The sequence below is a fragment of the Eriocheir sinensis genome, chromosome 16 (assembly GCF_024679095.1).
Source record: "Eriocheir sinensis breed Jianghai 21 chromosome 16, ASM2467909v1, whole genome shotgun sequence".
NCBI classification, from domain to species: domain Eukaryota; kingdom Metazoa; phylum Arthropoda; class Malacostraca; order Decapoda; family Varunidae; genus Eriocheir; species Eriocheir sinensis.
The window spans coordinates 10006736-10034235 of NC_066524.1; the positions used below are offsets into that span (position 1 = coordinate 10006736).

A 27500-nucleotide genomic window follows, 5' to 3' on the forward strand; every position below is an offset into this window, starting at 1 on the left:
TACTACTACTACTACTACTACTATTAATAATAATAATAATAATAATAATAATAATAATAATAATAATAATAATAATAATAATGCGTTTTGGGGGTTGTACTAGAGAGAGAGAGAGAGAGAGAGAGAGAGAGAGAGAGAGAGAGAGAGTACTTTTCTCATCTTTGTCTTTAATTTCTTTGTCTCTTTCTCTCTCTCTCTCTCTCTCTCTCTCTCTCTCTCTCTCTCTCTCTCTCTCTCTCTCTCTCTCTCTCTCTCTCTCTCTCTCTCTCTCTCCTTAGCCATTATTGTATACTCCTCGTCTTCCTCTTCCTCCTCCTCTCCCTCTCCCTCTCCCTCTCCTCTTCATCCTCCCTCCCTCCCTTCTAACACAACAGACAGACACAGAGCAGCACATCATCATCCGGGGTGCCGAGAGCAGGACGTTAAGGGGTTCGGCTTAAGTTGTGGTGGCTAGAGCTGTTTTCTGTGCCAGTCCCCCCTTGAAGGCCCGAGTGAGGGTTTCAAGGGTAACTCTAGTAGCCGGGTCATCGTGAGGCGGATGTGTATAATAACGTCTATATGAAAGCGAAGGCCGACTCGTCACCCCTCTGCGTGCAACACCACGTGTGGAGTTTTGGACAACGTCATCATCGGCACACAGACTTCGCTATGCACCTCTCCCATGTCTGAGTCCACGTGTTGGCGGCACTCCGCTCAACAACCCTCCTTCTGCTGCTCTGTTGTCGGGCGGAGAGATTCGGCCAGTTACACGCCTGACGCTTGCCGATCTCCCCGTTGCTTGCATAAATAAATAAATAAAATAATCATCCCTCACAACACCTCTGGTAGAGTGGTTTGGAGTAAGCAGCTCAGTTAGTCAATGAACTAACAAAAATGCAAGAAAAATGTATTTGATGGTCACAAGGAGAAGAGGACACAAACTTGTCCCCAAGAAAAGGAAAACGAAGAATACTTTTGGGTGTGAAACTAGTTTATCTGTTTCACTGTCCGCCCGCCGCCAGCACGCCCCGAAGAGGTGCAGCAGCAGGCAGCTGACTGCTGGCTGTCTGGCTGGCAGGGGAGTACGCCGTCACCGACCCTCCCTACACCTTCAGGGGGGGATGGAGTAGCCCCTACATAATTCCCCATTGAGTTATTTATTGGCATGGAGAGTCCGTGCGACCCCGTGGTGACCGAGTCTGTGGTCCCTGCCCGCCAGCCAGTGCCAGCCAGTGCCATTCGAGGCCAGCCAATGCCAGCCAGTGCCATTCGAGGCAAGCCAATACCAGCCAGTGCCAGCCGGGGCCAGCCATTGCCAGCCAGTGCCATTCGAGGCAAGCCATTGCCAGCCAGTGCCAGCCGGGGCTAGCCATTGACAGCCAGTGCCATTCGAGGCCAGCCATTGCCAGCCAGTGCCATTCGAGGCCAGCCAGTGCCAGCCAGTGCCAGCCGGGGCTAGCCATTGACAGCCAGTGCCAGCCGGGGCCAGCCATTGCCAGCCAGTGCCATTCGAGGCCAGCCATTGCCAGCCAGTGCCATTCGAGGCCAGCCATTGCCAGCCAGTGCCATTCGAGACAAGCCAATACCAGCCAGTGCCATTCGAGACAAGCCAATACCAGCCAGTGCCATTCGAGGCCAGCCAATACCAGCCAGTGCCATTCGAGGCCAGCCATTGCCAGCCAGTGCCATTCGAGACAAGCCAATACCAGCCAGTGCCATTCGAGGCCAGCCAATACCAGCCAGTGCCATTCGAGGCCAGCCATTGCCAGCCAGTGCCATTCGAGACAAGCCAATACCAGCCAGTGCCATTCGAGACAAGCCAATACCAGCCAGTGCCATTCGAGGCCAGCCAATACCAGCCAGTGCCATTCGAGGCCAGCCAATACCAGCCAGTGCCATTCGAGGCCAGCCAATACCAGCCAGTGCCATTCGAGGCCAGCCAATACCAGCCAGTGCCATTCGAGGCCAGCCAATACCAGCCAGTGCCATTCGAGACAAGCCAATACCAGCCAGTGCCATTCGAGACAAGCCAATACCAGCCAGTGCCATTCGAGGCCAATACCAGCCAGTGCCAGCCGGGGCCAGCCAATACCAGCCAGTGCCATTCGAGGCCAGCCAATACCAGCCAGTGCCATTCGAGACAAGCCAATACCAGCCAGTGCCATTCGAGACAAGCCAATACCAGCCAGTGCCATTCGAGACAAGCCAATACCAGCCAGTGCCATTCGAGGCCAGCCAATACCAGCCAGTGCCATTCGAGGCCAGCCAATACCAGCCAGTGCCATTCGAGGCCAGCCAATACCAGCCAGTGCCATTCGAGACAAGCCAATACCAGCCAGTGCCATTCGAGGCAAGCCAATACCAGCCAGTGCCATTCGAGACAAGCCAATACCAGCCAGTGCCATTCGAGGCCAGCCAATACCAGCCAGTGCCATTCGAGGCCAGCCAATACCAGCCAGTGCCATTCGAGGCCAGCCAATACCAGCCAGTGCCATTCGAGGCCAGCCAATACCAGCCAGTGCCATTCGAGGCAAGCCAATACCAGCCAGTGCCATTCGAGGCAAGCCAATACCAGCCAGTGCCATTCGAGGCCAGCCAATACCAGCCAGTGCCATTCGAGGCCAGCCAGTGCCATTCGAGGCAAGCCAATACCAGCCAGTGCCATTCGAGGCCAGCCAATACCAGCCAGTGCCATTCGAGGCCAGCCAATACCAGCCAGTGCCATTCGAGGCCAGCCAGGGCCATTCGAGGCCAGCCAGTGCCATTCGAGGCCAGCCAATACCAGCCAGTGCCATTCGAGACAAGCCAATACCAGCCAGTGCCATTCGAGGCCAGCCAATACCAGCCAGTGCCATTCGAGGCAAGCCAATACCAGCCAGTGCCATTCGAGGCCAGCCAATACCAGCCAGTGCCATTCGAGGCCAGCCAATACCAGCCAGTGCCATTCGAGGCCAGCCAATACCAGCCAGTGCCATTCGAGGCAAGCCAATACCAGCCAGTGCCATTCGAGGCCAGCCAATACCAGCCAGTGCCATTCGAGGCCAGCCAATACCAGCCAGTGCCATTCGAGGCCAGCCAATACCAGCCAGTGCCATTCGAGGCCAGCCAATACCAGCCAGTGCCATTCGAGTCAAGCCAATACCAGCCAGTGCCATTCGAGGCAAGCCAATACCAGCCAGTGCCATTCGAGGCAAGCCAATACCAGCCAGTGCCATTCGAGGCCAGCCAATACCAGCCAGTGCCATTCGAGGCCAGCCAATACCAGCCAGTGCCATTCGAGGCCAGCCAATACCAGCCAGTGCCATTCGAGGCAAGCCAATACCAGCCAGTGCCATTCGAGGCCAGCCAATACCAGCCAGTGCCATTCGAGGCCAGCCAATACCAGCCAGTGCCATTCGAGGCCAGCCAATACCAGCCAGTGCCATTCGAGGCAAGCCAATACCAGCCAGTGCCATTCGAGGCCAGCCAATACCAGCCAGTGCCATTCGAGGCCAGCCAATACCAGCCAGTGCCATTCGAGGCCAGCCAATACCAGCCAGTGCCATTCGAGGCCAGCCAATACCAGCCAGTGCCATTCGAGGCCAGCCAATACCAGCCAGTGCCATTCGAGGCAAGCCAATACCAGCCAGTGCCATTCGAGGCCAGCCAATACCAGCCAGTGCCATTCGAGGCCAGCCAATACCAGCCAGTGCCATTCGAGGCCAGCCAATACCAGCCAGTGCCATTCGAGGCCAGCCAGTGCCATTCGAGGCCAGCCAATACCAGCCAGTGCCATTCGAGGCCAGCCAATACCAGCCAGTGCCATTCGAGGCAAGCCAATACCAGCCAGTGCCATTCGAGGCCAGCCAATACCAGCCAGTGCCATTCGAGGCCAGCCAATACCAGCCAGTGCCATTCGAGGCAAGCCAATACCAGCCAGTGCCATTCGAGGCCAGCCACCAGCCAGTGCCATTCGAGGCCAGCCAATACCAGCCAGTGCCATTCGAGGCCAGCCAATACCAGCCAGTGCCATTCGAGGCCAGCCAATACCAGCCAGTGCCATTCGAGGCCAGCCAATACCAGCCAGTGCCATTCGAGGCAAGCCAATACCAGCCAGTGCCATTCGAGGCAAGCCAATACCAGCCAGTGCCATTCGAGGCAAGCCAATACCAGCCAGTGCCATTCGAGGCAAGCCAATACCAGCCAGTGCCATTCGAGGCCAGCCAATACCAGCCAGTGCCATTCGAGGCCAGCCAATACCAGCCAGTGCCATTCGAGGCCAGCCAATACCAGCCAGTGCCATTCGAGGCCAGCCAATACCAGCCAGTGCCATTCGAGGCAAGCCAATACCAGCCAGTGCCATTCGAGGCAAGCCAATACCAGCCAGTGCCATTCGAGGCCAGCCAATACCAGCCAGTGCCATTCGAGGCAAGCCAATACCAGCCAGTGCCATTCGAGACAAGCCAGTACCAGCCAGTGCCATTCGAGGCCAGCCAATACCAGCCATTGCCATTCGAGACAAGCCAGTACCAGCCAGTGCCATTCGAGGCCAGCCAATACCAGCCAGTGCCATTCGAGGCAAGCCAATACCAGCCAGTGCCATTCGAGGCCAGCCAATACCAGCCAGTGCCATTCGAGGCCAGCCAATACCAGCCAGTGCCATTCGAGGCCAGCCAATACCAGCCAGTGCCATTCGAGGCAAGCCAATACCAGCCAGTGCCATTCGAGGCCAGCCAGTGCCATTCGAGGCCAGCCAATACCAGCCAGTGCCATTCGAGGCCAGCCAATACCAGCCAGTGCCATTCGAGGCCAGCCAATACCAGCCAGTGCCATTCGAGGCAAGCCAATACCAGCCAGTGCCATTCGAGGCCAGCCAATACCAGCCAGTGCCATTCGAGGCCAGCCAATACCAGCCAGTGCCATTCGAGGCCAGCCAATACCAGCCAGTGCCATTCGAGGCAAGCCAATACCAGCCAGTGCCATTCGAGGCCAGCCAATACCAGCCAGTGCCATTCGAGGCCAGCCAATACCAGCCAGTGCCATTCGAGGCAAGCCAATACCAGCCAGTGCCATTCGAGGCCAGCCAATACCAGCCAGTGCCATTCGAGGCCAGCCAATACCAGCCAGTGCCATTCGAGGCCAGCCAATACCAGCCAGTGCCATTCGAGGCAAGCCAATACCAGCCAGTGCCATTCGAGGCCAGCCAATACCAGCCAGTGCCATTCGAGGCCAGCCAATACCAGCCAGTGCCATTCGAGGCCAGACAAAAACAGACAGTGCAATTCGAGGCCAGCCAATATCAGCCAGTGCCATTCGAGGCCAGCCAATACCAGCCAGTGCCATTCGAGGCCAGCCAATACCAGCCAGTGCCATTCGAGGCCAGCCAATGCCAGCCAGTGCCATTCGAGGCCAGCCAATACCAGCCAGTGCCATTCGAGGCCAATACCAGCCAGTGCCATTCGAGACAAGCCAATACCAGCCAGTGCCATTCGAGGCAAGCCAATACCAGCCAGTGCCATTCGAGACAAGCCAATACCAGCCAGTGCCATTCGAGGCAAGCCAATACCAGCCAGTGCCATTCGAGACAAGCCAATACCAGCCAGTGCCATTCGAGACAAGCCAATACCAGCCAGTGCCATTCGAGGCAAGCCAATACCAGCCAGTGCCATTCGAGGCAAGCCAATACCAGCCAGTGCCATTCGAGACAAGCCAATACCAGCCAGTGCCATTCGAGGCAAGCCAATACCAGCCAGTGCCATTCGAGACAAGCCAATACCAGCCAGTGCCATTCGAGGCAAGCCAATACCAGCCAGTGCCATTCGAGGCCAGCCAATACCAGCCAGTGCCATTCGAGGCCAGCCAATATCAGCCAGTGCCATTCGAGGCCAGCCAATACCAGCCAGTGCTATTCGAGGCAAGGCAATACCAGCCAGTGCCATTCGAGGCCAGCCAATACCAGCCAGTGCCATTCGAGGCAAGGCAATACCAGCCAGTGACTATTTCAGCGGTGATAGGTTAGGTTACCATTTGCTCATGTGAAGGGTCTTCAGCTAGAAACTCCTCTAGCTTGGGTTATAAGTCCATCTTTATTTAATAGCCTAATTTGTAAGGTTGTACAGTCTTCATTTTCATGGGTACCAATGTCATTATAACATGTTGACATTTTCCTACAATATTCTCTAAACCTATTTTGACCCTCAAGGAAAATGAAACACGTTTACATGGCCTTTGTATTTTACTGTATTATTTTTCAATCAACAATAAGTGTTTCAATTAAATTAAATTAAATTAAATTTTATTAAACTCATTGATAACTTATTTTCACAATACCTTGGAATCGCACAAAATTTATTGCAGCAACTACATACTAGTGTGTGTGTGTGTGTGTGTGTGTGTTGAAAGATAGCAGCCCGGCGAGTAATGGAATCACTGACCCCTCACGGTCTCATCCCCAGATAATTACTTTACACTAATATTCTCTCCATATGCTAAAGTTTTCTGCAAGCAGGTAACGGAAAGGAAGCAAAGTGCCTTTGCATTGATGGAGACAATGGATGATCGTAAGGCTAATAATAATCTCCTGTCACCTTACGGCACGTTCCAACGGCTGGTGACCAAATTTTGGTAAAGTATAAGGGCGTAATGGTGGATTGGCGATACCTGTTGATGTAGACACATACCGTCTCTTATTTACTTTCCCAGAGCTCGCTGGCTGCTGGCTCCCTGCTGGCTGTTAGGGGAAGGTGTGCAGATCTGACACAAGTGTACTCAGTTTCATTGGACGACCCGTATGGCTGTGACACAGAAATACAAAAAGAGAGCGTGTGCTAGCGTTTGAAAAGCGCGGCGAAAACAGGGTCAATAATGGCGTCCAAGTCTTAGGTTCTCGGGATTCTCTCCAAGGATTATATACTATAAGGATAGCTCACTGAAACGTCATCGATGACGTCATGACCATAGCTGGGCGTTATCGCGATAAGTTATCGCGATACTTTATCGCTGATAACAAAATCGGATTATCGACCATCCGCTACTTATTTAAATATATATCGGTATCTTCGTTACTTTTGTAACCAAACTAGCGATAATCGCTACTTTTTTTCCGCCTCTCAGGAAATTTTTTTTGTCTCCTTACTGCGCATGCGTGGCCCGGTGTTGTATGAAAAAACTTCGGGTATGAAATATCTTCGGTGATGAGATTTCATACTTGGGTCATGAAAATTAAAACACTAGGTTATTTTTTTTTATGCTACTCAAAAATCAATATATCATAGAGAAAAATCATTTAACTTTGCCCCAAAAATGATTATTCACTGCCTCAAATTTGATATTCCATATTCGTTTGTGAGCATGTCATGGTATTGAAGGCACCCGGTGTTGTGTTATTTGGTGTCCCATCGTCAAAAGCTGGCGCTTTTGTGTACAAACACTGGTCTCTCGTGAACTGCGCATGCTCAGACCATTAAGTGTAGACCTGTACAGTCTCACAATGCTTTTTTAACACATTAAGAGTTGCTGGAAAGCTGAATCAAACATACAGTACCACCATCCTCGCTGTTTCTAGAACGACGTACACTCTGTACATATAAATACAACTCGTACAGAGTGTCGTCCTAGAAACAGCGAGGATGGTGGTAGTTGTACTATATGTCTGATTCAGCCTTCCAGCAACTCTTAATTACGGTTTAAAAGCTTTGTGAGACTGTACAGGTCTACGCTTGCTGGTCTGAGCATGCACCGTTCACGAGAGACCAGTGTTTGTAAACAATTTTTGACGGTGGGGACGCCAAATAACACAACACCGGTTCAGGCATTTCTAGTATTAACGTCCATATGTACGTGTCAACGTGTGGTTTTAAGGTTTTGTAAGTTTCCTAAAATACAGATAATGAAAATCTGAATTCATCAATGTTGTTCTATCAGAAATATCAATATAGTATCGTTTTCGCCTATCGGACTTATCGCTAGCTAGTATCGGAATTGTGGATTTATATCGGGTATCGGTTATCGGTTATCGCCTATATTTGTCTCTAGTTAACGAATATCGGTTATCGCCGTTGAGGTTTTTCATTATCAGTTATCGGTTATCGGGAATAAGGTTTTCTGTTATCATGCCCAGCTATGGTCATGACTGCGGTATGTCATCTGTGGTTCACTCTCACCCTGCTGTCACGGTATAAAATGTACTAGAAATCCCTTATTTATTCATTTTCATGGTCAGATTTTGCGTTTTTTTGATTGCTAAGGATATGCAATTAGATTAGGCAGCTGTTGAGTTGGCAAACAGTACAGAACAACAGAATCATTTGAGAAATACGTTAGAAAAAAGGTACCGAGAAACACTGCTGTCCGCCACACATCGACGCTTACGTTCTCTCACATTTCACCAACACCCAGCCTCTACAACTTTACAGGGGCAACCAATCCTGTCATCAGTATCGTTATAGACAATAAAGGAGTTGGTATAGTCTTTATGTATTCTTACGTATACATTGATCCCTTTATACATTATTTATATTAACCATTTGATATAATTTTCCTGATCCAACAGTAATACTTCAATTAATATATATCTGTTAGCTATTTTGATGACAGGATTAGTTACCCCTGCAAAGTTGCAGAAAACGAACGTTAACGAAACTTAAGAAAACGCAAACACCGATACATGGCAGACAGCAACATTTCCCAGCAGCCCCCATATATCATATTTATTAAATATCTCCACCACTGTACACCACTGACCAACTCAACACCTGCCCAATTCAACCACATATCCCCAGCAACCAAAAAAAGCACAAAGTCTGGCTATGAATGAATGACAAGATCAATAAGTAATGGCCCCCCAATACACTTCATATGAACCAGATTGCATACGCGGTGCATTGTGGGTAAAACAAATGCTTAGTAAGCTATCCTTATTATATAGGATGAGCCACTGTAACACCCATATACAGCACAAATCACCATTTTCACTGAACACGCTGCGGTGAGAACACAGTGAAGTGAACCAGTTTCTCGCCCAGCACCATTTGTGTACATGTGGGACGTCATCCGCGGTGCAGTGTGGGTAAAACAAATGCTTAGTGAGCTATCCTTATACTATATAATCCTTGACTCTCTCTATCAAGGGACTCGAGTTCTACGTGGCCCACGTTTCGACGGCCAGTAGCCAGTAGTGAAGTCACAACTCAGTACCTTTGTATTTACGTATTTTAATAGTTGTAATATCCATGGGGTTGGTGCATTCAGTGCTGTACAAAAAAATGCCGAATAAAATACCGATGAAAAAATACCGGTATGGCGGTATACCGATGTGATCAAAATACCGTTACCGGTATCCCGAAGTCCTGCTGATACCGGTAATACCGAAACTAAAGTACCAGTATTCGGGTATACCGGATACCGGTGCACATCCCTAGCAGGGTCAAAATCAAAATATAGATCTCGGGCAGGGTGTACTGAAAGAAAACGTGGAGCGGAGGGGTAACATGGAAGACTTGCCTTACACCCGCACATTCGCGCGCATACACATATACTCTCTCTTTCTCTCTCTACTCTCTCTTTCTACTAACACTACTACTGCTACTATTACTACTACTAGTCTACTACTATTATTTTTAGTAATATTAACAACAACGACAACAACAACTATTCACCCTTTCCACTTCCGTTCCAATTTGCTTCGACTAAATTGCCTTCAAGAAAAGTGAATGCAAACAAACTCTCTCTCTCTCTCTCTCTCGTTCCTTCCGTGTTTATATATCTACCTATTTGTACGTTTGTTTGTTTGTTGCAGGAAGTTGTCTGGGAACCGAATCAGCAGCGTCTCCGAAACAACCTTCCACCGCCTGGCCCTCGAAAGACTGTACGTATGTGTGTGTGTGTGTGTGTGTGTGTGTTATTTATCTAAATCACGAACACTGGTCAGTTTATTTCATCGTTGGTCCTGTCATGAGCTCTCCTTGCCTTCCTGTACTCACGGCTGCCCTCTCGATGTCTCTTCCTGTCCATGTGTCCAGACCCAATCACTGCTTAGCCATCTATTTATCGAGTCACCTCCATATATCCATCTTCTAGAACTATCTTCGTCCATCTAAATTTCTATTAAGCAATCGCATATAATGGGTTGATTATCTGAGTGTTTCTCTCTCTCTCTCTCTCTCTCTCTCTCTCTCTCTCTCTCTCTCTCTCTCTCTCTCTCTCTCTGTGTGTGTGTGTGTGTGTGTGTGTGTGTGTGTGTTATTCACCACGGCCTGATCACGAACTGGACTCGTCATCGCCAGCAAGTACCTTCCTTATTACAGCAAGTCCTGCTGGGAGTCGGAGTGACGGGCGGGCCGGGGCGGCGGGCCAGGGCTGAAGTAATTGTAATTGTAATTTAATTGAAATGTAATTAATTACAGTATTAATGTAGTTGTAATTGAAAATGCAATTTTAGTAAATAATTGTACTTGCATTTAATTAAAGGATGAGGTAACCTGTAATTTAATTGTAATTATAAAATGGAAGTCGTACTGGTCGAGCTCCATTAGGAGTGATGGGTTGCTTCAACTTGCAGGGTTGGAGTAATTGTAATTGTAATTTAAATGAAATGCAGTTAATTAGAGTATTATTGTAATTGTAATTTAATTTGTTTTGAAGTAATTGTAATTGCAATGTAATTTCTATTTACAAATGTAGTTATAATTATAATTGTAATTCAAAGTTTCTGAAAGTAATTGTAAATTTAATTGTAATTATTTTTTTCAAATGTAATTACTCCAACCCCTGGGACCTTCACAAACCACACAGGCCGTCCCCCATGCTTAACCACTCCTGGTCAGCGAAAAAATCCTCCGCCTGCCATGCCCATGGAGGTAGCCAGGCCGCAGCCTGACTGGGCAGAGCTTGTGTGTGCTCTTCACCACGGCCTGATCACGAGCTGGACTCCTCATCACTGGCGTGTACCGTCCCGACAAGAGCAAGGCTCATCATAGTCGATCTCTGGGTACTGCTTGGACCTCACGCACCATACGCCCCATCCCCATTGCTCAAGGGGGAACAGTAATCGCTCCTTTTGAGTTTGTGTGTGTGTGTGTGTGTGTGTGTGTGTGTGTGTGTGTGTGTGTGTGTGTGCGCTCATCCTCGTCTCCTCCTCCTTTCTCACCTTCCAATCCTCCTCCTCCTCCTCCTCCTCCTCCTCCTCCTCCTCCTTCTCCTTCTCCTCCTTCTCCTTCTCCTCCTCCTCCTCCTCCTTCATATACCTCCTGTCCTCCTCGGCGTCTCAGGGGTGTGGGGGATGCTGGACAGGCAGCTTGCCGCACTCGTCCCTCTCTACTCGTTTCCTCTCTGATAACAAAAATAATGATAATAATAATAACAATGATAATGATAACAGTAAGAGTAATAGTCTTCCACGCAGGTACCTCGACAACAACCGCCTGGCCAGCCTGCCGCCCGCCTCGCTCCCGGCGCCGCTGCAGCACCTCTCCCTCGAGGACAACCTCTTCCCCGCCGTCCCCGCCCCCGCCCTGGCCACACTGCCGCTGCTGCACCACCTGTGAGCCCCGGGGAGAGAGAGAGAGAGAGAGAGAGAGAGAGAGAGAGAGGGGAGGGGGGGAAGGGATGTTTCTGTGTGTACGTGAGTTTAGAAGAGGAAAATAGTAAAACTTTTCTTGCCATTCTTGCCATCGGCCGTGGCTGGGTATTAGGCCATATTTTTTTCAGCTTGTAGGTTGTGTTTATTTTGTTTTTGTTTTTTTTGTCTTTATCAGTATCATTCATAGAGTCATCCATTCAGCACATACACAGCCTAACGTAAAAAATATATAAATCCAGTCCAGTCCAGTCCAGTAGTAGGCGTGGGATTGCCTTTGTAGCGGCTCCCACTTATGTCTTATTCTTGATTCTTGATTGTTGATTGGCGTTGTTGTCTTTTAGTTTTGTTCAGTTTTCTTTTTTCTTCTGTTCCATATTGTTGTGATATATTTTTTTCTGTCTTCAACTTCTTCCAGAGTTAATGGTTGAAACACTAGTATATCGGCTATTAAGTAGTCTCTGCTTTGGTTTTCTGTGTTCTGTATAAAGTTTTGGTTTCGTCTTAGATCAATAGATAAATAAATAGATAAATAAATAAGTAAACATTGAACAAATAAATCTTGGTGGACCTATCCCAAGCTAGCTAAGCAGGGATGGCCCGAAGGGAATGCAGTTGGGGGGGGGTAAGGTAAACTATGACCAACTCAGTCATTTTATGACCAACTCCAAACTGGCGAGCGAAGCGAGCCATTCAACAAGGGTTTTAAAACTCACCTTTTTGGGGGCATTTTAAGGCCTAAGTAGGGACATTTATGAGTCTCAGATGCTTTTCATTTGCATTTAAAGTATAATAATTTTGGTCATGGCCTTAAAATGCCCCTAAAAAGGTGAGTTTTAAAATGATGTGCATGGAAGGATTTGGAGGATCACCCAAACATAGCCAGCGCTAACCCTGCAGGAGGCTGGTTCAAGAGTGATGATACTGAGCCAGTATACAGTTCTGAATAACGCAGTCGGGCCATCCATGCTCCTGATCCTCCCGCCTGTGGCCAATCCTGCCTAAAAAAAAAAAATAAAATAAAAAAAAACTCAAATTTTTGACCAACTCACTAGGACTTTTTGACCAACTCCGACCAAACATTGGGGTGGCCCCCCACCCCCCCTCGGGCCATCCCTGTAGCTAAGCAGGGGTGGGCGGGATACAGGCGTACGGCATTCACACACACACACACACACACACACACACACACACACACACACACACAGGGCCCGGCAATAGACCAACATCGCATATAAAAATGAGATAACATATATATCTATTTTATATGCATCACCTGCTGACCATCACGTGGACCACAACAGTAATAATACATTGGTTTACATTGCGTATATGTACGATTACCATAACAATTTTCGGGCAAACAGTTCAGACCACACAGCTGAGAAGGGTTCCGTGCGCCGAGGTCACGTTATCACTGTCCTTCCTTGTTCCTCTCTTTCACACCTCTATTATCACTGTCATTCCTTATTCCTCAATTTCTACTTCCATTATCCCTGTCTTCCCTTATTCCCCTCGTTTATTCTTCCTTTATTGATGTCTTTCCTTATTCCTCTTCCATTCTTTCAGTATTATCATTATTTTGCTTATTCCTTTCTTTCCAAACCCTTGACTACGCTTATATTATGATTGTTATTACTATTCTTCCTCCTCCTCCTCCTCCTCCTCGACCTTCACCACTTCGATATGATGGATTGATGTTCGCTCTCTTACCTTACCTCTTACGGGAGATATCTTCATCCTTCTCTTCCTCCTCCTATGACTCCTCTCACTTCTCATGTTTATCATATTTCACTGCCCTTCCCCCCCCCCCCCTCTCTCTCTCTCACTGACTGACTATCTCTCTCACCCTCTCTCTCTCTCTATCTCTCTCACACACACTCTCTCTCCCTCAGAAACTTGGCGAGGAACAAAATTACGAGGATTGGCGCAGATGACTTTACAAACTTAACTCTCCTCACCTCACTGTAAGTAATAGTAGTAGTAGTAATAGTAGTAGTAGTAGTAGTAGTAGTAGTAGTAGTAGTAGTAGTGTCATTTGTGCATATATATTTCCTTCTATCGTCTATATCTGTCTGTGTGTCTGTTCATCTATTTATTTATTTGTTTATTTCCCTTGGCTTCAGATCGCTGCACCAAAACAGGATCGAAACAGTGGATGAGACAGCGTTCGAATCCCTAACACAGCTCCAATTCCTGTACGTATGTGTGTGTATGTATGTATGAGTGTTTGCATGTATGTGTATGTATGTATGTGCATGTATGTGCATGTATGTATGTGTGAATGTATGTATGTATGAGTGTATGTATGTATGTGTGAATGTATGTATGTATGTGTATGTATGAGTGTATGTATGTATGTGTATATATGTGTATGTATGACGGGTTTTTTTTTTTCTTCCTTCAGGGACTTGACGGAGAACAGCCTGAAGGAGATTCCCGTAGCAGTCCTGTCCTGTCCTCGCCTGGCAAGACTGTACGTACACACACACACACACACACACACACACACACACACACACTTATTTTTTGCTCGTCTGTTCCACTTTCTTCTCCCACCTACTCTTGTTTTTTTTTCTACTTATTATTATTATTATTATTATTATTATTATTATTATTATTATTATTATTATTATTATTATTCTCATTTTTTTCTGTGTATTCAATCATCGTCTCATATTTTCGCCTCGCTCCCCTCCCCCTCCCCCCACCTCATTAACCTGTAACACTCTCCAGCCCCCCACCTTACCCCCCCACCTCATGAACTTGTGACGCCCCCCCTCCCCCTCTCCCCCCCCCTTTCATGAGCCTGTGACGCCCTCCAGCCCCCCACCTTACCCCCCCACCTTCATGAACTTGTGACGCCCCCTCCAACTCTCCCCCTCTTTTCATGAGCCTGTGACGCCCTCCAGCCCCCGCCTTACCCCCCCACCTCATTAACTTTTGACGCCCCCCCTCCCCCCCTCCCCCCCCCTTTCATGAGCCTGTGACGCCCTCCAGCCCCCCACCTTACCCCCCCACCTTCATGAACTTGTGACGCCCCCCTCCAACTCTCCCCCCCATTTCATTAGCCTTTTACGCCATCCAGCCCCCACCTTACCCCCCCATCTTCATGAACTTGTGACGCCCCCTCCAACTCTCCCCCTCTTTTCATGAGCCTGTGACGCCCTCCAGCCCCCCACCTTACCCCCCCACCTTCATGAACTTGTGACGCCCCCCTCCAACTCTCCCCCCCTTTTCATGAGCCTGTGACGCCCTCCAGCCCACAAACTTACCCCCTCCCCCCTTACCCCCCCACCTTCATGAACTTGTGACGCCCCCCCTCCCCCTCCCCCCTGTCATGAGCCTGTGACGCCCTCCAGCCCCCCACCTTACCCCCTCCCACCTTACCCCCCACCTCATGAACTTGTGACGCCCCTCCCTCTCCACCCCCCCTTTCATGAGCCTGTGACGCCCTCCAGCCCCCCACCTACTCCTGAAATCTGCCGTGTCGTTTCTTTTTCTTTTTTTCCGTCTTTTCCTCTGTTGCTGTTTTTCTTGAACTAATTTGATGCTTTTTCTTCATGCTGTTTTTTTGCTTTGTGTTTTCTTCTGTTTCTCTTCTTTCCGTTTTCCTTTTATATCTTCCTTTTTTTTCTCTTCCTGTTGTTTTCGTTGTTTATTTCCTTGTTTTTTTTTATTTTTACTGTTATTGTCTTTTTTGTTCTCCTTGGCGTCTATTTCCTTCTGTTGTCATTATTTTCACTGTTTTTTCCGTTATTTTCTGTTTTATTTTCTTAATTTTGTTATCTATTTGTTTCTGTTATCTCTCTCTCTCTCTCTCTCTCTCTCTCTCTCTCTCTCTCTCTCTCTCTCTCTCTCTCTCTCTCTCAGCTCCTCTTTCCCCCCCCTTCTCTCCCTCTCTCAGCTCCTTTCTCTCTCTTTCCCTCCCTGTTTTATCTCTTTCCCTCCCTCTCCCCCCCTCCCGCTCCCTCACCGTCCCCCTCTCCCCCAGGTTACTCAGCTACAACCACGTGCGGCACCTGGGGGAGGGGTCACTATCAGGCCTGGGGGAGCTGTATCAGTTGACGCTACACGGGAACCCCATAGCGACCGTCCACCCCGCTGCCTTCACCCACCTCCCCGCCCTCCAGAAGCTGTGAGTATAGGGGGAGAGAGAGAGAGAGAGAGAGAGAGAGAGAGAGAGAGAGAGAGAGAGAGAGAGAGACCCGCTCATCGACATATATGTATTCAATTGCAATATGTTAGATGTAAAAATAAATAAAGAAAAGAGAGAGAGAGAGAGAGAGAGAGAGAGAGAGAGAGAGAGAGAGAGAGAGAGAGAGAGAGAGAGAGAGAGAGAGAGAGAGATGTCTGTTCACTTGTTCGATGTTTGTGGGATTCAAATCTGGGTTTGTGAGGTTTCGAGGAGGTTTGGATCCGTTTAGTGAGTTTATTGAGGGGCAGGATTCCTTTGTGGGTCTGGAATCTATTTTGCGGATCTAGAATCTATTTTGTGAGCACGAAATCTGATTTGTGAGGTTTTGTTGGGTTAGAATCTTGTTTTGTGGCCTTGGATACTATGTTGTGAAGTTAGAGTATGATTTTTCAAGGTTTTGTTGGGTTGGAATCTTGGTTTGTGAGACTGGAATCTATTATGTGGGATTGGCTTGCTCCCTTGCCAAGTCTTTATGGGTCTGGAATCTATTTTGTGGCACTGGAGCCTCATACCGCCGAGCTGTTGTGTTCGATCATTCTTTTGTTATTTTTTGTTGTGGGTCTGGAATTTATGTTGTAGTGCTGGGTCGTCTCTCTCCACGCAGCATAACGACCCATTATTGCTGTTATTACTACTATTATTATTACTATTATTATTATTATTATTATTATTATTATTATTATTATTGTTATTGTTGTTGTTGTTGTTGTTGTTGTTGTTGTTATTATTATTATGTTAGGACATTATCGACACGTAGAGTGAGGGAGGAGGAAGGAAACACGGGTGCGTTTCAGATGAGTTTATTGCCGACTAGTTTCCCAATTGGGGTGTGGTGATCGGGTTCTACCTTCGCGCTCGCCGTAAATGTAGCGAGGAATATGTGAGTGAGGAAATCCGCCACATCGACGACTCTTTCCCTAGGCTGTGATGCCCCAAGGGTCTGCTGGTTGAGTCACAAGGGAGGGCAAGGGCAGTCATGGAAAAGAAAGTCACGGGAGGGGATGACCGGCCCCGCATCAGACTTTTATTAGTGCAGCCTGTGAGGAACGCCTTTAACACCACGCGGGCTACCTAAAAGTCGGACACACACGCACGCACGCACGCACGCATACACACAAGGTTTCTCAATTGTTTCCTTAATGTATCCAAGTTGTTTCTCAACTGCTTCCCGAAACACTTGGGAACTGTCTGGTATACATTGTTTTCATTAAAGATTCTCGGTGTGGACGGGACACCACTGCCTTACCAGTGCCCTGGTGGACCATGTAGTAGGGAGGGCCACTTGCCGAGGTGGGATAATGCAGAGGTGCTGGAAAGTGGTCTGCGTAAGAGAACGATAAAGGAAGCCTTATATATAGCAAGAAACAGTAACATCAACAAGATTACTGGCGACGCAGTGTGGGCCGTATCAGCAGCGAAGGTGTGTGCAGCCGGCGCGGGAACGAGGCGACCAGATAATAAAGATATAGTCACACCGCGCCAGCCAGCTAAAGATGACCAGAGGGGCGTGACCTGGTCCTGTCCTATATATAGCGGGATGACACCTGAGGTTGAATTGCCTTTTTGTCAGGTTTTTGTGGGACTGGAATCTTAGTTGAATTGGATCACCCTTTGGTCAGGTTTTGTGGGGTTGAAATCTATTTTGTGTGCTTGGATGACCCTTTTGTCAGGTTAAGAACATAAGAACATAAGAACGCAGAAGTCTGCAAGAGGCCGGAAGGCCTGTACAAGGCAGCTCTTTTGAACCTAAGCTCTCGGTGTGTGTGTGTGTGTGCGTGTGTGTGTGGTGCTGGGTCGTCCTCTCCCCTCCCAGCATCCCTCTCCTCCCCTCTCAGCATCCCTCTCCTCTCCCCGCAGCATCCTGACGGACATCCGCACGCTCTCTACCTTCCCGCTCCTGAACGGCACCTACAGTCTGGAGCTCATCAGGATAGACCGCGCCGCCCTCACCGCCGTGCCCGCCGCCCTCTGCTCCCTGGTGCCGCGGCTCGAGAGTCTGTAAGTAGGGGGGGAGAGAGAGAGAGAGAGAGAGAGAGAGAGAGAGAGAGAGAGAGAGGGGGGGGGGGGGGGGGGGCGGGGGGAGGGTAAACAGACCGATAGCTAGGTAGACAGATGGAGAGATATGTAGGTTGACAGACAAAAAAATAGACATAAGTAGATAGATAGATAGAGAAAGAGAGAAATACACATACATAGTTATAATGGGAGATAGATAAGATGCATGATGGATAGATTGATGGAGATATATAGATAGAAATTGATAGATAGATAAATACATAGAAAGGTCGATAGATAGATAGATAGATAGTTGATAGATAGACAGCTTGGTAAATAAATAGACAGGTTCAGTGTTAGCTACAGAGATGAAATAAGAATTGATGTGAAAGATAAAATAAAGAACAAAAGGCGAAGAAAAGAAGAGAGAGAGAGAGTACAATAATTAGCATCGGTAGCACAATCGTTGGAAAGTTTGCCAGTGAGAGGGATGAAAGAGCAACAATACAGCTTAACTCCTGCATTAGTAAGTGGGACAAGGCAGAGGTGAGCTAAAGGGTGTAGGGATGGTGGTCTGTTTGTATGTGTGTCTTCAAGTGGAGGAGGAGGAGAAGAAGGTGGAGGAGGGGGAGGAGTAACGACAGTGAAACGATTAGGATAAGGAGGAATAAAAGATGGAACAGGAAGAGGAGGTGGAGGAAGACGAGGAAGAGCAACAGTGAAACGATTAGGATGAGGAGGAATAAAAGATGGAACAGGAACAGGAGGTGGAGGAGGAGGAGGAGGAGGAGGAGCAACAGTGAAACGATTAGGATAAGGAGGAATAAAAGATGGAACAGGAACAGGAGGAGGAGGAGGAGGAGTGACAGTGAAACGATTAGGATGAGGAGGAATAAAAGATGGAACAGGAAGAGGAGGTGGAGGAGGACGAGGAGGAGGAGGAGGAGAAGCGACATTGGAAGGAAGAATTTGGGTTGGGAGGAGGAACAGAAGATGGAACAGGAGGAAAGACAACATGTAGGAAAAGGAAGAAGAGGCAGTGGAGGAAAGGAGGAGGAAAAGGAAGATGTGGAAATGTAGTTTTTTTTTTTTTTTTTACAGCTAAGGAAACAGTTCAAGGGCGTAAAGAAAAATATATATAAAAAAGCCGCTACTTACTGCTCCTGAAATAGTATAAATAGTATAGCAAGTGATGGAGTCTTTGCATAACTAACAACGAATAACTAATAATAAAGGTAGGGACACAGTAATTAGTAAGGAGCACAGTAGGTATGACAGGTATTCACAGGTGGCTCAACAGATACGGGCCTTGAGTGTTGAGGAGGTGTGTTGGTGACTGTTTGTGTGTCTTTCAGGAACCTTCAGTTTAACGACATCAAGGAGCTGCCCGACCTGACCGGCTGCGCGTACCTCAAGCTTCTGTAAGTGGCTGACTGTATGGCTGAGTGGGTGGCTGACTGTGTGGCTGACTGAATGGCTGACTGAGTGGCTGAGTGGCTGACTGACTGACTGAATGACTGTATGGCTGACTGAATGGCTGACTGGTTGGCTCATTGGTTGATTGTATCGTAGTGTTGCTGACTGGGTGACTGAGTAGCTGATTATATGGCTGACTGTGTGGCTGACTGTATGACTCAATGGCTAAGAGGCTGAATAAGTGGCTGATTGGGTGGCTGACTATATTGCTGACTCTATGGCTGACTGTGTGATTGACTGTATGGCTGACTGTGTGACTGACTCTATGGCTGACTGTGTGATTGACTGTATGGCTGACTGTGTGACTGACTGTATGGCTGACTGTGTGACTGACTGTATGGCTGACTGTGTGACTGACTGTATGGCTGACTGTGTGACTGACTGTATGGCTGACTGTGTGATTGACTGTATGGCTGACTGTGTGATTGACTGTATGGCTGACTGTGTGACTGACTCTATGGCTGACTGTGTGATTGACTGTATGGCTGACTGTGTGATTGACTGTATGGCTGACTGTGTGATTGACTGTATGGCTGACTGTGTGATTGACTGTATGGCTGACTGTGTGACTGACTCTATGGCTGACTGTGTGATTGACTGTATGGCTGACTGTATGGCTGACTGTGTGACTGACTCTATGGCTGACTGTGTGATTGACTGTATGGCTGACTGTGTGACTGACTGTATGGCTGACTGTGTGACTGACTGTATGGCTGACTGTGTGATTGACTGTATGGCTGACTGTGTGATTGACTGTATGGCTGACTGTGTGACTGACTGTATGGCTGACTGTGTGATTGACTGTATGGCTGACTGTGTGACTGACTGTATGGCTGACTGTGTGATTGACTGTATGGCTGACTGTGTGACTGACTCTATGGCTGACTGTGTGACTGACTCTATGGCTGACTGTGTGATTGACTGTATGGCTGACTGTGTGACTGACTCTATGGCTGACTGTGTGATTGACTGTATGGCTGACTGTGTGATTGACTGTATGGCTGACTGTGTGACTGACTCTATGGCTGACTGTGACTGACTCTATGGCTGACTGTGTGATTGACTGTATGGCTGACTGTGTGACTGACTCTATGGCTGACTGTGACTGACTCTATGGCTGACTGTGTGATTGACTGTATGGCTGACTGTGACTGACTCTATGGCTGACTGTGTGACTGACTCTATGGCTGACTGTGTGACTGACTCTATGGCTGACTGTGTGATTGACTCTATGGCTGACTGTGTGACTGACTCTATGGCTGACTGTGTGACTGACTCTATGGCTGACTGTGACTGACTCTATGGCTGACTGTGTGATTGACTGTATGGCTGACTGTGACTGACTCTATGGCTGACTGTGTGATTGACTGTATGGCTGACTGTGACTGACTCTATGGCTGACTGTGACTGACTCTATGGCTGACTGTGTGATTGACTCTATGGCTGACTGTGTGACTGACTCTATGGCTGACTGTGTGACTGACTCTATGGCTGACTGTGTGACTGACTCTATGGCTGACTGTGTGACTGACTCTATGGCTGACTGTGTGACTGACTCTATGGCTGACTGTGTGACTGACTCTATGGCTGACTGTGATTGACTGTGTGGCTGACTCGAGCTAACTGTATGGCTGACTGGCTCAATATGTGGTTTACTAAGTGGGTGACTGACTGGGTGGCTGGTTGACTGAATGACTGACTGACTGACTGGTTGGCTACGTTACTGTATAGCTGAATGACAGATTAATGTGTGAAGCTGACTGACTGACTAGCTGACTGTGTGTGTGTGTGTGTGTGTGTGTGTGTGTGTGTGTGTGTGTGTGTGTGTGTGACTATGACCGAATTAATTGATGTCTGTATGGCTTATAAGTAAATAGATGACTGGAAACTGAGTGTGTGTATATTATCAGTAGTAGTAGTAGTAGTAGTAGTAGTAGTATGCATCGTCTTACTTCAACTAACTGCACATCTCATCCTCCTCCTCCTCCTCCTTCTCCTCCTCCCCCTCCTCCTCCTCCTCCTCCTCCTCCTCTTCATCATACTTTTTTTCATATATAATTATTTTTCTTGTTTTCTCCTATTGTATTTTCTGCCTTCTTCTTCTTCTTCTTCTTCTTCTTCTTCTTCTTTTATTTATTCTTCTCTTATACATTTAATTTTGTTCTTCTTTCCTCGTTGCATTTCCTCTTCTTCCTCCTCCTCCTCCTCCTCCTCCTCCTCCTCCTCCTCCTCCTTCGCCGCCGCCTCCAGGGACCTCAGCAACAACGAGATCACCTCCCTGGGACACGCTGCCTTCGCCGACGTGCCGCTCCTGCAAGACCTCCTCCTGCAGAACAACAGGATCCCCAGGGTGCCCGCCGACTCCTTCGTGGGACTCTCCAGCCTGCAAGTCCTGTGCGTGCGTGTGTTCGTGGGGGAGTGAGGGAGGAGGGGGGTTGGAGAGAGGAAACAGATGGAGAAGGAAAAGGAAGAGAAAAGAGGGAAAGGAAGGAAATGGGAAGGAAGAGAAAGGAAGGAAAGGGAGGGAAGGGGAGGGTAAAATTTTAAGGAAGGTAAGGGAAGGAAGGAGGGAGTAAGGAAGGGAAGAGAAGAAAGGAAAGGGAAAGGGAAGAGAGGGTTGTGTGTGTGTGTGTGTGTGTGTGTGTGTATGTGTGTAAGAAAAGATATGAGAGCGAGAGTGTTACGTATGTAAGGAGGTGAACAAAAAGGAAGGAGAGGGTAAGGAAAGGAAGGAAAGGAAAGGGAAGAAAGGAGGGAGGGAGGGTAAGGAAGGGAAGGAAGGTGATTGAGGTAGGAAAAGGAGGGGAAGGGAAGGAAGGAGAAGGAGGGTGAATGGAAGAGAGAGGAAGGAAAGAGAATAGGGAGAGGAAAGTAAGGAAAGGAAGGGAAGGGATAAAGAAGGGAAAAAAAGGAAAGTAATGAAGGAAGGTGGTTAGGGAGGCGATGGGAAGAGTTGGAAAGGAAAGGAAGGAAGGGAAGGGAAATAAAGAGCTGAGAGGGGAAAGGAAGGGAAGGAGGGGAAGGGAAGGAAGGAGAGAGGAAGGATGGAGAAGGAGGGTGAAGGGAAGAGAGAGGAAGGAAGGAGAAGGAGGGTGAAGGGATGAGAGAGGCAGAAAGGAGAAGGAGGGTGAAGGGAAGAGAGAGGAAGGAAGGAGAAGGAGGGTGAAGGGAAGAGAGAGGAAGGAAGGAGAAGGAGGGTGAAGGGAAGAGAGAGGAAGGAAGGAGAAGGAGGGTGAAGGGAAGAGAGAGGAAGGAAGGAGAAGGAGGGTGAAGGGAAGAGAGAGGAAGGAAGGAGAAGGAGGGTGAAGGGAAGAGAGAGGAAGGAAGGAGAAGGAGGGTGAAGGGAAAAGAGAGGAAGGAAAGAGAGTAGGGAGAGAAAAGTAAGGAAGGGAAGGGATAGAGAGGGAAAAAAAGGAAAGTAATGAAGGAAGGTGGTGAGGGAGGCGATGGGAAGAGGTGGAAAGGAAAGGAAGGAAGGGAAGGGAAATAAAGAGTTGAGAGGGGAAAGGAAGGGAAGGGAAAGGGAAAGAAGGGAAAGGGAGGGGAGGGAAAGCTGGAAGAGGAGAAGGGAAGGACAAGAAGGGGAGGGTAAGGAAAAGAAGTGAAACGAAAAGAAAGAAAGGGAATGGAAGGAAAGGGAATTAATGTAAGGGAAAGGTAATGAAAGAAGTAACACATTATTATTATTATTATTATTATTATTATTATTATTATTATTATTATTATTGATTGTTACTATTTATTTCCTCAGAGCTCTCCAGAAGAACCAAATAAGAGAGATCGAGGAGGATGCTTTTCTCCCTCTCGTCAGCTTGGAAGACATGTAAGTTCTCTCTCTCTCTCTCTCTCTCACACACACACACACACACACTCTCTCTCTCTCTCTCTCAAGTGGTTCAGTATTTTTGACCTGGAGAATGATGACGCGGATTTTTTTAACATAACAATACAGTACAAAGTATTTATGCAGTATGCAGTGTAAAGTGACGATTTTCAGTCACACTTAAGTGTACATTTAAGCAAGGAAGTGTAAACAATGTTTAACTTACGTAAAGAGATATAATTAAAGAGGAATTGAAGAATGTATGTTAATTCTTATAAAATTAATATTTTTTTAAGGAAATATAAGAAGCTTAGTCACACTTTAGTCTGTTCACCCGAGTCTGAAGTGTGCATTATCGCGCAACGGCAACCTGCAGCCACACGGCGTGTCCGATATCGTGGATACTGTGCGCTGGCCTACGCCTGGTAAACAGTCGTCAGTGTCAATAACATGCAGGCAGCAATAACAAATACCGTCAATTATAGTCGATTATGAGTTTTAAAAATATTAGTAATGTCACAAATAGCTGTTTTTTTAATTTACAAGGTTTATATTAATAAAACAGCTGTTTGCGACATTACTAATATTTTTTTTTTAAATCAAAATCGACTATAATTGACGGTATTTGTTATGTTGTAACCCGTAATCCGGGTCACACAGGGGAGACGACACACTGTTTGTACTAGTGACACTTGACTTAAAATTCTGGTACTTTAGGAGTATTTAAAGGAGTTCATAAATGGGGTGATGAAACGGTGTCGCCTTTCTTATATGTATTTTATTCTACCTTAATACTACTTAATATTACAGAGGGTAAAAATATTGTTTAAACCAGCGACTGGCTTACTAGACTCAATGAGTTTTCAGGTTTTCTTTCACTATTGGTTACTGACGTTAACACTGGTATAATATTGAGTAAAAACTCACACAATAAAGTATCATAGAAATATAATCCTAAGTAAAACTAAGATAATAGAACACAATAGATATGTTAGATACGCTTTCCTCTATGGTACCACATTACTCCATACTCACAGTAGCAACGATGAATGTTCTACCCATGTTGTCTAGGGAAGGACAACTGAGTGTCCAGCCACGAACAGAGTGCTGGTTAATCTGAGGTCAAGCCTGGAGAAAATGCTTCTTATATAGGCAGATATCGCGAGGGTAATACGTCAGGCGTGTGAGTCATACATCAAACTCACACCGAGCTCATACAATAATCTACCTAACCGACATGCTTAATTCACGCGGTGACGCAGCTTTGTTTTCATAACATTTTGTTCCGCGGCTGATCCTGTTTTTGCCGCGGTGATTGTGTTTTGGCTTAGAGAGATAAGCGGGTGCGTTAATGGGCAATTACAATTGTGTATAGGTTGGTAAATGAACAGTGGGGACAATCATGTGTTGGAGTCCGTGTTGTGTTTTAGCGGTCGATACCGCTGTTGTCATCGGAAAATATTGCCGGTGAAGATGATGATGACACGAGTGGTGTCGCAGCCCTCGGGGCACCATACCCCGTTAAAATCACGCCACGTCCTCGTGGCACAAAGCGTTCTGCCCGGCGGACGACCATGGAGGGCCCAGACGGGGATGGCGGGATCGTGGGGAGGAGTCCTGCGAGACGGGACCGAAGAGACAGAAGAAGGCCACCCACCGGCGACGAAGACGACGCCGAGGAGGAGCAGCCACCCCACCAAGGGAGGAAGGGGTCGAAGGCGGGGACCGGAGACGGATTCCTGGAGCGCGTGAAGTGCTGGAGGGAGGTCCAGCGGGGGCCAGAGACGACCCGGGCGACGGCGGCGGGGAGGAAGGGGCCAAGGGAGTCTTGGCCAGGAGCGATGAGACCACGTCACGTCCGATGTGGAAGGGGCGCGATGAACCGTCAGCGGGCGTCACCGTCCATAGTAGCAGAGGCAGGGCTGAAGGCGTCGGAGTGGGCACTACAGCCCATACCGAGGCGGAGGAGACCCGTCCCGTTGATGGTCTGCCTGTATTTGGAGACCGGGCTGTCCGGGCAGACCATGGTGACCATCTGGGAGTATCGGTAGCGAAGACCCAGCCCGCAGGAGACGGGATGAAGACCGGGGAAGACTCTGAGGAGAGACTTAGAACACAGCGAGAGGGCGTCTGGGCGATCGAGAAAGAGCGATCTCGCAGCGCTGGACAGAAGTCGAGTAGACAGGGGCGACAGGGGACATACATAGAGCAGGTGGTGTTTAGTACAGCGGTCCAAGGAGTCTAAGAGCATATAGTGAGTGCGGTCTTCAGAAACCGCAAGGTAAGTGGAAAGCGTGTCGGTGTGCAGAAAATATGGCGTGCCATCAAGATGAAAAGGCAACGCGTCCATTTTAAACACATCGAACACGTCAGAGGATCCCCTTTCATGGGGATTTGTAAGTAGAAGTGAAGGGTTCCTGAGGAAAGCGTACCTTTAGAAATAACCCTAGAGACATCTCTATACAATGCTAAATATTCATGTGCTGCAGGGAAAAGTAAGCCTGGGTAATGGAGTGACGCATTGCTGAGCACACGAAATAGTACATCATTTGGAAGGAGGAGAGGGGAAACCTGCGTTTGGGACAGCTGCTGAAGGCCAAGCTTGAGATTCAGAGTATCATGATTTAGGTCACTAAGTGCCAACTGAATGAGAAGGATAGTCTCCAAAATACGCATTTCCCCTTCAATTTGCAAGGTTGTAGTGAGAACTGACGGATAATAGCTGAGGCCAAAGCCGAGGCGGACTCTAGACGGAGATGGCAGAATGAATATGACGGAGGTCCTGAACTGTGGCGTTGAGGACTTCCTGATGGAGGTTAAGTTGACGTCTCTCTTCTGCGGACAGAGTGTAGAGCTGGGAGAGCTTCCGTGTATCACATCTATTTGGGCCTGAGTGGCCGTACCGAAAAGGAGGTTTGCTACCGAGCCAAGGAAATCCACGGCTCCTCGCTTCTGGCGAGTCCGAAACGGGCTTCCATCTCTACCACTCATAGCCGACAGAAAGCTGTTAAGATCTTTGAATAACTTCTCAAACTCAATGTGAAAAGAGTCTAGAGTGCGCCTGAGCAGACCAACAGTGGGGAACGATTGATTCATATGTTCAATCGACCATGAAACTTCCGCTGTTAGATTTGCCACGTTGATGAGAGGACGTTGGATGTCGTCCGTCTTGATGACGACGGGGACAACATAGTACCGTCCTGTCAACAGCATCTTAAAGACTGGGGAGAAGACGAGGCCGGGACGAATGGGTTGCTCCTGGAGGGATCAAGGAAGACAAGGAGAGGGCAACACCCAGGATCTGTAATTATAGGGGCATCAGTTCGTTGGTCGTTGGCGATACTCAAGAGGGCGGTCCATCACATTGGGGAGAGAAGGGGGTACCGTATTGGAGCGTAATGAGCGACTGACACAGGGCTCTGAAGGAGCTGAGGGAACCAATGAGGGGACCTCTGAAGCATCTGAGGAGACAGGAGCCGGTGAGGAGAGCTCGGAAGGAGCTGGAAAGGACAATGGCAGCGGCTCCTCGGGGGAATAAGTCATGGGGAGTGGGTCCACTTCTACTACTTGATCAGGGAGAGGGTATGCACGCCTGACATTAGGAGAGTCATGGAAGCCAAGAGAGTCCTCGTGAACGACCTGAACATTATTTGTGTGAACTGTCTTGATCTTACCACCTCTAACATGACGCAGTCGTAAGACTACAGGGCTTATTTTTTCTAGCACCCTAAAAGGTCCATTGAACAAGGGCTGGAGCTTCTTTGGTTCGCCCTTTGTACATACATGCCTTAAGTAGACCCGATCTCCTACTACCACCTGTTTGGGTTTGGATTTCCTAAACATTCTTTCTGACTCCTGCCATCCTATATCTATATTGGTCTGACATAGTTTATAGGTCCGCTGCGCGACACTAGAAGTAAATGCTGCCTGGATGTTATTGACACTGACGACTGTTTACCAGGCGTAGGCCAGCACACAGTGTCCACGACATCGGACACGCCGTGTGGCTGCAGGGTGCCGGTGGGCGATAATGCACACTTCAGACTCGGATGAACAGACTTTTTTTTATAGTATTGGCTTTAGTTAAGAACTCCAGATAGGCCTATAATGTATATGTTATATAATAAAATACTTGTAGCCAGAGAGAGAGAGAGAGAGAATACAGATGAACAGGGACTGGTAGGTGAGAGGAACGGAGACCTCGAGAGACGTGGATGAAAAGAAATAGAGAGAAAAAGGATAATGACAAAAAGAGAAAGAAGAAATACTGGATGAGTAGAGCTCCGCAACCTCCGCGGCTCTTTGGCGCGGAGGCGGATAATTATGCGGAGATTATTATCTGAAAACGCGGAGGTGGATGATGATGTGGAGCTTTTGTTGTCTGAAAACACGGAGGCGGGTTGTAATGCGGATATTATTTTCACTGCGGAGGCGGATATCCGATGCATCACTAGTACACAATGTACACACTTACT

The 27500-nt window shown here is 48.0% G+C and overlaps 1 protein-coding gene across 3 annotated transcripts in view; it reads left to right on the top strand.

Moving 5' to 3' along the window:
* Positions 1-27500, top strand: part of LOC126999257 (lutropin-choriogonadotropic hormone receptor-like) — a 109191-nt gene that overhangs the window by 76183 nt on the left and 5508 nt on the right. For all 3 annotated transcript variants that reach the window (XM_050861647.1, XM_050861649.1, XM_050861648.1), the window contains exons 5-14: positions 9755-9823; positions 11360-11497; positions 13429-13500; positions 13660-13731; positions 13941-14009; positions 15528-15671; positions 17589-17729; positions 19082-19147; positions 21453-21596; positions 22954-23025. In XM_050861647.1, coding sequence (XP_050717604.1) covers positions 9755-9823; positions 11360-11497; positions 13429-13500; positions 13660-13731; positions 13941-14009; positions 15528-15671; positions 17589-17729; positions 19082-19147; positions 21453-21596; positions 22954-23025 — 987 coding nt within the window. The remainder of the gene's footprint in view (positions 1-9754; positions 9824-11359; positions 11498-13428; positions 13501-13659; positions 13732-13940; positions 14010-15527; positions 15672-17588; positions 17730-19081; positions 19148-21452; positions 21597-22953; positions 23026-27500) is intronic.